Source organism: Camelina sativa, chromosome 7 (genome assembly GCF_000633955.1).
Source record: "Camelina sativa cultivar DH55 chromosome 7, Cs, whole genome shotgun sequence".
In the NCBI taxonomy this organism is placed as follows: domain Eukaryota; kingdom Viridiplantae; phylum Streptophyta; class Magnoliopsida; order Brassicales; family Brassicaceae; genus Camelina; species Camelina sativa.
In genome coordinates, this window is record NC_025691.1 from 13,545,993 (window position 1) to 13,556,942 (window position 10,950).

At 37.6% G+C, this 10,950-nt stretch overlaps 1 protein-coding gene and 1 pseudogene across 1 annotated transcript in view; one reads left to right on the top strand and one right to left on the bottom strand.

Annotated features, from left to right (window-relative positions):
- LOC104704600 overlaps nucleotides 1–1,706 on the top strand; it is a 1,960-nt gene extending 254 nt beyond the window's left edge. Inside the window, exons 2-5 of the mRNA XM_019227057.1 lie at nucleotides 5–66; nucleotides 512–565; nucleotides 933–1,058; nucleotides 1,216–1,706. Coding sequence (XP_019082602.1) covers nucleotides 5–66; nucleotides 512–565; nucleotides 933–1,058; nucleotides 1,216–1,413 — 440 coding nt within the window. The 3' untranslated portion in view covers nucleotides 1,414–1,706. The remainder of the gene's footprint in view (nucleotides 1–4; nucleotides 67–511; nucleotides 566–932; nucleotides 1,059–1,215) is intronic.
- LOC104704601 lies at nucleotides 1,923–7,501 on the bottom strand (annotated as a pseudogene).

Sequence of the window (10,950 nt, forward strand, 5' to 3'; positions counted from 1 at the left end):
CGTGAATTTGGGATTAGTCCTCGTGTCAGGAGCTTCTCTGCCGATTTGAGTAGAAATTTCCCTAAGGTATAATGTAATGAGTACTCTTGAGTGAGAATTGATAAAGAAGATGAACTCAATATTATATGTCTTTGATTGCATTTGATTTAGATTCTCATGTGCTATGTTATATCAATCCCTTCTTCTAGTAGATTCCTTGAGTCTTCATTGTTGCTGACCATATTATATTAGAATCCTACAAATTGTGAAGGCCATGATGTATCGAGTCTTCTTTTTCAAGTAAAGAGACTTGGATTCAGTTCCCTTCACTTCACAGGCTAGCATTTACTTGTTATGTATACACTGCAATGTTGAATCATATCTGTGTAATTTAGTTGGTTTTATAAGAGTTACATATATTGATGTGAATGACAGGGGTTGACCTCTGATATATCATGTGGTTGTTTTGTATATACATGAACTCTTTTCTTTGCTTTGTGCTGAGGTTTTCCCCTTGTGTTTTTCTTTACAGTACAGGAAACAATTCAGTGCCTTCTTGAATACACCGCTCGGTGGAAGTTTTGCGGTAACTGTTACACTTATATTGCTATTTTCTCTTTACTTTTTTACTAAACTATGATTGAGCCCGAGTTGGAACCATTTAAGGCAGTATCATATTGTTGATCAATAACAACATCTTTTCCGCTTAAGATCACTAGTTATCTCGTGAAGGATCTGCCTGACCTTTTGATTTTTTGTACATTTTTGCGGTTTTACTGTCTGTAAGGGCAACATACTAGGACTATGGAAACCAAATTAGTTTCTGTAATGTTGATTTATCAGGAATATGATTACCACTGACTTGTCAGATTATATAACCTGCTTTTGAATGAATCTTACTGACTGAGTTTAGAATTCTAATATTGGATACGATGCTTTGATTTCATTTCCAGACTATTTTCTTTCTTTGGTTTGCCCTCTCTGGATGGCTTTTCCGAGTAATAATAATTGCGACTTGGGTTCTTCCAATTGCTGGCCCTCTTCTCATTGGTGCAGTGGCCAACAACTTTGTCATCAAGGTATAGCTATTAAATCTCAGGTCCTATATCTACATTTTTCGTTTTGGTATATGAAACCGATATTTTCTTTCTGGGTTACATGTATGATGAAGTGTCTTGATTCTTGTAACAAAATGTGTTTTGAAAGCTCTGTTATAACACGTTTGGGTCTGTTCAGGGAGAATGCCCTGCATGTAAGAGGCAGTTCATAGGATACAAGAGCCAGATTATCAGATGCGAGGGGTGTGGGAACATAGTGTGGCAGCCACAAGGCGACTTCTTCTCAAAAGATGGCAACAACAATAATAACAGCAAGGGAAACTCTAAAAAGCCACCTAAATCCCAAATCATTGATGTCGATTTTGAGGAGAAATGATGATTAGAGAGAGAGACCGAGAATGAAGGAGAAAGCTCTCTCTCTTGTTGCACTTAATGCTCACATGAAGATAAAGAAAATGTGTTTATAACTGAACCATTTGCTGTATTTTTTTGTCTGTTTTGAGCTGTAGCTCTGTAGAAGGCATCGTGTTTTACATGTTGTGTACATGATAACGTTTCCTTGTAGATGAACAAATGTAGTTTCCACAAGCCGGGAGACTTGATTGAAACTCCTAAAGTTTTTACATCTTAGACAAATCATATATTATAGAACCATTTACTTCACCACTATTTGTATTTACACTCTTTGTTTTTTCACATTTAGCATGTTATATTAGTAGTGTGTTTTCCTGAAACCACAAATTTCTAGTATTCAATAAAAATTAAAAAAGTTAAGTGAAGCAGCTATTTTTGTGTTCGGTGAAGATATCTTATGACAAGAAAATGAAAGTATTCTAATCAAAATTCACATGTGGTTCAGAAACAACAACAAACATGGCCGAGTCGAAATAGCATTCCAACTAGTGAATAGTGATTTATACAATCAATGTTCTACCTTAAGTCTGAAAATGGACTACGCCCACTAAAAATGTTCATAGCAATGCTGATCCGGTTGGTTTTAAAGACACTAATCCTATGGTCTCTGCTCCACCTTTGCCAGTCTGTGTTACTCTTTCACAAGCTTCATATAAGAACAAAGAACACGACTGTTTTTTTACATGAATGGTAGGTTTTCTTTCATATTGATATTAACTTTTGCCACTTGTTAGGCCATTGAAATGCTTCATAAAACAGAATCTCTGGCCGAACCTCTCTTTCTCCACAGAATCTGATCACATTCTTCCAGTGACCTACAACCTATGGCATCACCACATATATCAATAATGTCTCACCTATCTAAGTTCCCAATTCAACTCATAGAAAACTGTTTTTTCTTTACCTCTTCTGCTAAAGCTTCATGTCTCAGACTGACCCACCGGTTCTTTTTATAAGCCATGAAAATGTATTCTCCTTTTTCAACACAACCAATCTGCAATCCAGGATTCTGATACTGTAACAGAGAAATAGAAAAACAATAACACAAACATTTGTGACCCTGTTTCAGATTTTACCATTGACACAAGCCTGTACTTAATGTTTGCTTCTTCTAAGCCTTCGTATAGCCTGCTAATATCTATCTCCCAGTCCAATGCCTTTGTTGTTTCAAATATTTCTTTTTCGGTTTCATTCTTCACCCATTCCAACACTACGTTGCAAACCCACAAAAATAGCAACACCAGTTTAGCATACCACAATAAATGAAGGGAGTAAATTAGATTACAATCATGGTCATCACTTACCAATTGTGAAAATAGGCGGGCATCTACTTATAGTGTGGTGGACAAAGTTTGTCTCTCCACAGCCTCCTGTTTTAACATCACATATCATTCCATCTTTCATGCGGATCACTTTGACGCTGTCCTCAAACTTTATATCCCCAAAATCACACTGCATATAAAAATAATCACAGAGCAGTATTTTAAGTACCAGCTTGTGTAGAAAAGAAAAATATGGAAATAAATGANGACCGAGAATGAAGGAGAAAGCTCTCTCTCTTGTTGCACTTAATGCTCACATGAAGATAAAGAAAATGTGTTTATAACTGAACCATTTGCTGTATTTTTTTGTCTGTTTTGAGCTGTAGCTCTGTAGAAGGCATCGTGTTTTACATGTTGTGTACATGATAACGTTTCCTTGTAGATGAACAAATGTAGTTTCCACAAGCCGGGAGACTTGATTGAAACTCCTAAAGTTTTTACATCTTAGACAAATCATATATTATAGAACCATTTACTTCACCACTATTTGTATTTACACTCTTTGTTTTTTCACATTTAGCATGTTATATTAGTAGTGTGTTTTCCTGAAACCACAAATTTCTAGTATTCAATAAAAATTAAAAAAGTTAAGTGAAGCAGCTATTTTTGTGTTCGGTGAAGATATCTTATGACAAGAAAATGAAAGTATTCTAATCAAAATTCACATGTGGTTCAGAAACAACAACAAACATGGCCGAGTCGAAATAGCATTCCAACTAGTGAATAGTGATTTATACAATCAATGTTCTACCTTAAGTCTGAAAATGGACTACGCCCACTAAAAATGTTCATAGCAATGCTGATCCGGTTGGTTTTAAAGACACTAATCCTATGGTCTCTGCTCCACCTTTGCCAGTCTGTGTTACTCTTTCACAAGCTTCATATAAGAACAAAGAACACGACTGTNCCTCAACAACATCACTTGACTGCAAAGAGTAAAAATCTGAACGACATGTACAACCATGGAATAACAATCAAGCTTAAAAGCTTATGTTTATCCGCACAAACCATGGAATGAACTTCTTCTAGGGAAGCAAGTAAGTTGCTCAGGAGGTAACTGNATAAAACAGAATCTCTGGCCGAACCTCTCTTTCTCCACAGAATCTGATCACATTCTTCCAGTGACCTACAACCTATGGCATCACCACATATATCAATAATGTCTCACCTATCTAAGTTCCCAATTCAACTCATAGAAAACTGTTTTTTCTTTACCTCTTCTGCTNTAAGGAGGTAAAGAGATGATATATGAAAACAAAAAATGAGCTGGATTTAGTAGAGATGAGTCAAGGTTTTGAATTTAATTTTTGACCTTAAGCGTCATGTCAAGAGCTGAACGGTATCTGGTTGCATCTTCTGNGCTTCATGTCTCAGACTGACCCACCGGTTCTTTTTATAAGCCATGAAAATGTATTCTCCTTTTTCAACACAACCAATCTGCAATCCAGGATTCTGATACTGTAACAGAGAAATAGAAAAACAATAACACAAACATTTGTGACCCTGTTTCAGATTTTACCATTGACACAAGCCTGTACTTAATGTNAAAAAAAAATAAAAAAAAAGCAAGTTGTAAATTACAAGGCTCTCGTTTAACCTTTAATAGCGTCCTCTTGATTGTTAGCGTTGGAAAAACTTTCCAATCGATCCCTTTCTTCTGGTTCCATTGAATATTCTTCTGCTGTTTTTAGTGATGTACCTACCGGTTCAAGGTTAATAGAAGATTCCCTGGACATATTAAAAGAACACGTTTTGCTCACAGAAAACCTAAAAACAATTTATAAGCTTGCAAAAAGAGTCTTGAGAAACTAGTACTTACTGTTCGACATCCTGATCAAGATGACTAGACATGCTCGCTGAAGTTCTCTGTTACACCATGAAGGAAATTCATTCTTACGACTGAGTAATCAAAAATTCATGGAAGCAAATAGAGAATTTAGACCTTCCACAACCTTGTTGCTTTTATGTTTCTTCTTCTTTGGTCCTAACTTCTTCCCCTTCTCTTTCTTTTCCTCGGTTAAAATTTCTGCTTCTAGTGCAGCTAACTTGGCTTTGGCGTCCATATCTACAATTCCATCCAACTCTTCCTAGAAGAAGAGACATAAATTATAACATAAGGTACCTGTCAATGAGAAAATCAGGGGGAAGATGAAAGTTCTATGTACAAAACCAAAGTTAAAAACTAACCCGCAAGAAACGTTTCAGCAGGGGAAGGATATAAGAGCGGTAGTCAAAAACAGAAAGCCTGACAAGGTCGTCTAGCAAATTTATCCTTGAATTTTCAACCAGCAAAATATTTGAATCGGCTAGCAGAACCTGCGAGTCAATATATATATATATATTACGAAACAATAAATGTTAATCTGTTGTAAATTAAAACTTAGAACAGGATTGAACCTGCTTGGTGACAACTGATTTCAGAAGGTCTATGGACTTTAACACAATATCATCACTGAGATTTTTGTGACCATGTATAAGTGTCATCCAGTCTTCTGCATTAGTGAAATCAAATGTCGGTTGCGATGCACCTTCGAGTACATTTCGTACTGCACACAAGAATAGTTCTGTAACATGAGGATCTTCGACATCTATCGTTAACTGCTCTTCACATTTCTTGTATAGAAGAGATGCATAAATGTTTCTTTGATCTTCTTCCCGAACATTCATTCTACTTTCATCTTCTTGTATACAAAAGTTCTTGGCCTGATTAAGACATTCATCATAACATAAAATCCGCCACTTCTTTGCATATCTGGCTACCAAAGTCCTCCGCGTGAAGTGAATGGCTCTCAGAACAGCCACCCTTATATCAAGATTGTGTGACCTGATAGATCTGGGAAACGCAAAGCTCTTATCTATCAAAGAGTAGTCAAGTAACCAGGTTATGAAACATCGCCCTGAGGATGTGTCTTGGCATAGTAAACATTGTGATCACAAACATCTATTGACCCTTCATCATCGAATGAAGCAATCTTTCCTCTCAGCAATCTTTTATCCAGCAGCATAAATGAAAATTTATGGTCAATATCAATCTTTTCTTTAACTCTAGTACGACGCCATAAACTGTCTGTTACCTTTGAAATCAGTTCTGTACCATCATCCCTTTCACACTTGATGCGTTTGAGTAGGTCTAGAATTTGATTGAGTTCAGGACATTCCAAAAAGCAGATACTCTGAGGTGTTTCCAACAAACGGCACTCGGTAGCAAGAGTGAGCTCGGAAACTTCAAATTGTGCAAGATACTTCACCGGAAACTGCATCATCCAATCTCGAATGCTACAAGAGAGAATTTTCCGCTCCGGGAACGAAACAAGGAGCAACTTGATTTCTCTGAGTAACTTAGTGCGTTCTTCATCTGAAGCTAAAGACCAGTTTTTGGACCATCCATTTTCATATACAAACTCTTTCACAAATTCGAGCCGCGTCTTGATCAGGTCAGCGGCAGCTACTGCATATAGAGGTTCCCAATCTGCAACCGATATCATACCAGCCCAGACTTCATCTACCCTCTGAGCAATATCCTCTTTCAGAGGTTTATATTTTGCAGCATGAACTTGTTCAAGATGATTCTTAAACTTTTTAGGATAAAAGAACTTGTGTGAACAAACTCGACACATCCAAAATTTCCATTTTCTGTTTATCCTTGCAGATTCAAGAACTTGCTCCAAAGCATCCAGTCCTTCTGTGCCATATAGTCTCTCGACATAACTTGTAAGCTCTGCAGTGCTTACTTTCATGAAGTTCTTTTTACTCTCAGCATTCATACTCGCCCAATACGACCTCAATCTTTTCACCTCAAGGTCCTTAATGGTATGCGAGTCACTCCTTATCTTGATTCGAATCTCGTTTGGCTCCCTAAGTTTTGTGTCAGAGTTTTTCGGAGTAAGACCGTGGAGGATCCTAGACTCTGCCATTTCGATTATACGTTCAAGTTCACGTTTAGTAGTTAGCTCGAGCGATCTCAATGGATCAAAAGCCATGAGAGATAAACTCTGTTTTGCAATCCTCACGGCTTTCCTGTAATACAATGCTGAGCCAAGATGCTCGCCCAAGTGGAAGAGAGAAACTGCAGCGAACGCTTGTACCATGTAATCTTCCAAAAAGCATTCAACAGAAGCCAGCAAGAAGGCAAATTTCAAGTCACTGTTCTCTGTCTTCCTCGCTAGTTCCATGAAGATAGTACCTTGTAGGTAATGAAGATCTGATGGAAGCTTGTGTTTCCCACGGATCTTCAAAAACGAATCTTCAATCACCTCCAAGGCCGTGATGTGATCTCCTTGTTCGTAGTAACGCTGGGAAAGTTTGTGGTTTTCTGCGTCCCAACGAGAATGGTAAGAAGGCTCCATGATTCTCTCAAGCTTTCTTGCGTTTTCTTGGTCTCTAGGGCTTTCGCGAGGCGGGAACAAATCAACGGAGATTGATGATAACAACAACAAGATGAAAGCTTTTTTATTTATCCACGTAAACAAAGATCACGTGAGATCCCACGTGACAAGAGAGACGACCAGTTCGTGGTTTTTTTCTTTTCTGAACACCAAAAATCCATTGAGGAATTGTGTCGAACATCTTATGGGCACTTCTTTTAACTTTCTTTTTTAGTAAGCTACACACCTTACTTGATTTTATCGCACCTTACTTGATTTTATTGCACCTTCCCAGTATAAATGAATATAGAAACAGATAATACAGCAAAAACTGTGTGAAATTTTCGAATTCGAGGACGTAATGGTCTTCATGTTTGAGATCAAAGATGGGGTCATCGGATGAAACTAAAATGGTTTTTATATGTTTTGCGTTTGAAACGTTTAAGACTGTACCCATAATCTATACAATAGTAACAATTATAATAACAATTTAAATAAATGCCAATGAATGTTAAGACCTTTACTTGTAAAAGTATCTTTTTTTTGAAAAAAATTATACGATTGAAACTGTTCATTGTGAACTTTTTTTTTTTTTTCCCAACAGCGTACATAGTTGGATCAAACAAGCCAATGCAAAAGAACATTGTTTACATAGGTAATTATCGGATTTACCATTCTGAGGTAAGGAATGTAAAGTAAGGAAAAAGAATCAAACTCCTCTTTATCCTCCTAGATCTCCTCCAAATAAGGCGTGAAAGCTGTCCACTATGAAGGTGAAAACACCATCTTCACCAAATCCATACAATCGGTATGAAAGACAACTTGCAGGTTAACCACTCTGATCATGCAACGCATAGCCCAGATAAGAGCTTCAAACATGAAAAGGTGAGAGACTCCATCGAAGATTGGATGCCCCCATAGTAGGGTCCTCCTCCCCCTTAGGCGACACGCAAAAGCATCCTCTTCCAGCAAATTGTTCTATCTCTTTCCATGAACAATCAACAAAACATAAATAACTCATCAAGGACCTAGGGACCCGAAAACTTCCGCCACCACTTGGGACAACGGAAGAATTAATAACCGTTTTTGAAATTATCTCCTCCGTTTGAGCCAAAAACCAGGCCTTGGATTCGTCAGCCGCCAAGCGCAAAATCGCACGTAGATTCGAATCCAAATTATTAAATAGTTTTTAATTCCGTGATTTCCATATATACCAGAAAATCCAGAGAAACATATTCTGGTTGGCAACCTTGCTGCACCGCCAAAATAGGAAATCCATATTAGTAAAAACAGAATCGGATGGAAAGACGTCAATGGCCGTCGGGAATTGTGACAATGCCCAAACCTGTCTGGCTAGAGGACACTGGAAAAGAGAATGATTAATTGTCTCCTCGGGGAGCCACATAGGCCACACTCCGCATCACAACTCATACCACGCTTCCGCAAATTAGCTATAACTGCCACACAACCCGATAACACCTGCCACTTGAAATGACGGATCTTCGGGGGACAACGGATCTTCCAAACAAAGGCCTGTAAAGGAACAACATCCGACCGAAGTACAGTAAGCCCAGGAGATGCCGTCATACGAGCCCGAAGGATATGATATCCTGGTTTAACCGTATATTGCCCCGATTTAGTGAAATGCCAACCCAACAAATCTGGTCGATCCGGCTGTCTTAGTGGTAAGGCTGAAATAATAGCAACATCTTCCCATACAAACGTAACCAAAAGCTGAGCAATGTTCCAGGAATTTGAACTCCAATCAATGAAATTTTGAACGCGAAGCAAAGGGGCAGAAGGTCTCGGAGATTGAGCAAGGATCCATACAGAAATGGAAGCACTAGAGCCAACTCCTTTAATAAGTCATTTATTAACCAGAGAGCGAGTAGATACTATACTTCGCCATCCAAAAGATGCGAGTAAGATTTGATTGGATCCAGCGGATCAAAATGCCGATAATCGACCTTTAAAAACCCTTGCAAAAAGGGAATCTGGAACCGTAATTAACCGCCAAAGCTGCTTGGCCAACAGAGCAGTATTATAATCATCTAAACAGCAAAAACCCAGACCCCCGGTATCTTTGTTGTAACACAGCTTATCCCAGGCTACCAAGTGTAAACCTCGCAATTGCCCAGACAAACTCCACCAAAAATTTGAGATCGCGCTCGTTAACTTCCTTGTGACCATCTTGGGAAGCCGAAAGAAAGACATCACAAAGGTAGTGACCACCGTAGCTAGAGACTTGATCATCACCTCCTTCCCCCCTTTGGTTAATAACTTAGCGGCAATGTGGTAATCTCAATCGTCTCTCGCCCAAAAGGAACTTGTGCTTTCCTCCCACTGAGAGATAGCACAACGATATGTGGTAATCTTTTCCACTAGAGAAGTAGTACTTGAGTCTAACCCCCCATCCCACCCCGCGACAATGGCCCCAAATAAACCCTCCTTATCAACCCATCGTCGATCAAATCGAAAAGTACTCCATCCACGTCATACCTTATCTTCCAGGACAGCTAACACTGGCTTATCATCCGACGCAATCATCGTTAAATAGTCTGTGAAGGAATCAGTAAACAAATCATGCCACTGTTCATTCACTAAAGCCCGGTCCAACCGACACCGTATTGGTTTCTTTTCCCGCCATCCTCACCAGGATAGGCTATCGCCTAGAGCAGGAAACTCTAGTAAACCGCAATGTCGAATGATTGTATTAAAAGGCACAAAAGAAGATGCATGACGCAATTTGCCACCCGCTTCTCATGATTACCCTTTATTTCGTTTAAATCACCAATTAAAAACCAAGGAAGATCCCTAGTCAAACCAATTCGAGTCAAACGTTCCCAGACCAAATCTCGGTTCTTTGGAACCAGATCACCATAAACAAAAGAAAAATAAATCAATTTTCCTTTATAATTAACTTCCATATCCATAAGTCTGTTAGATTCGAACAAAATTGTAACATTATTATTATTATTATGATAAAATAATGCTAAACCGCCACTACAACCAACAACTTCAACTATTTTTAAAGCTGAAAAATCAAAATGACCAACAAAAGGTTCTAAAAAAGAAAAAGATTGTCTAGTTTCAGACAAAAAGAAGAAATTTGGGCGATCCTTCCCCTATAAGTCCCTGAGATAACCAATAGTAGCTTTATTGCTCAGCCCCTGGCAGTTCCAACTTAAGACCTTCATTTAGCAGCTTTCGGGATAGGTGGCTTAGCGCCACCCGCAATACCCTTCTCCAGCTCCTGAGGATTCGGGTTAATAGTTCCTTCATTTAGAAATTGAGTCTTTTCATCAAATATTATTCATATTTTTTCCTCACAACTTTTCGTTATAACAGATGTGTCTGTTTAAATAGTCATGTCTTTCGAACTCTTTCTATATTTGTCTCTTCATCAATAACTAACAAATCATTGTTAGTTTAAACAAATTTTCCGTTTTTTGTTAAATGTATAATTTGAATATTAATATTCAATATTCAACGTTATTTAATAATCCAACTAAAAAAATTAAAAATAATTATAGCAATATATAAATTTAATACAACTTAATATATAGTTTACAGTTGCGTCTATTTATCGTAACTTTAGTAAAAAAATATATTTTAATATTTATAAATTATTTTATTTTTTTAAATTGTGTATTTTTTATTTTAATTTTTCGTTTATACATTTTCACTCATTATTAAAAATATTTTCTTAATTATAATTAATTATTAGAAAAATTGCATTTACTCATTACAACCATTTGTTCAATAGTCTTAGTTAGTAGTCCTGGGAATAAATATCCGGATCTGCTGCAAATA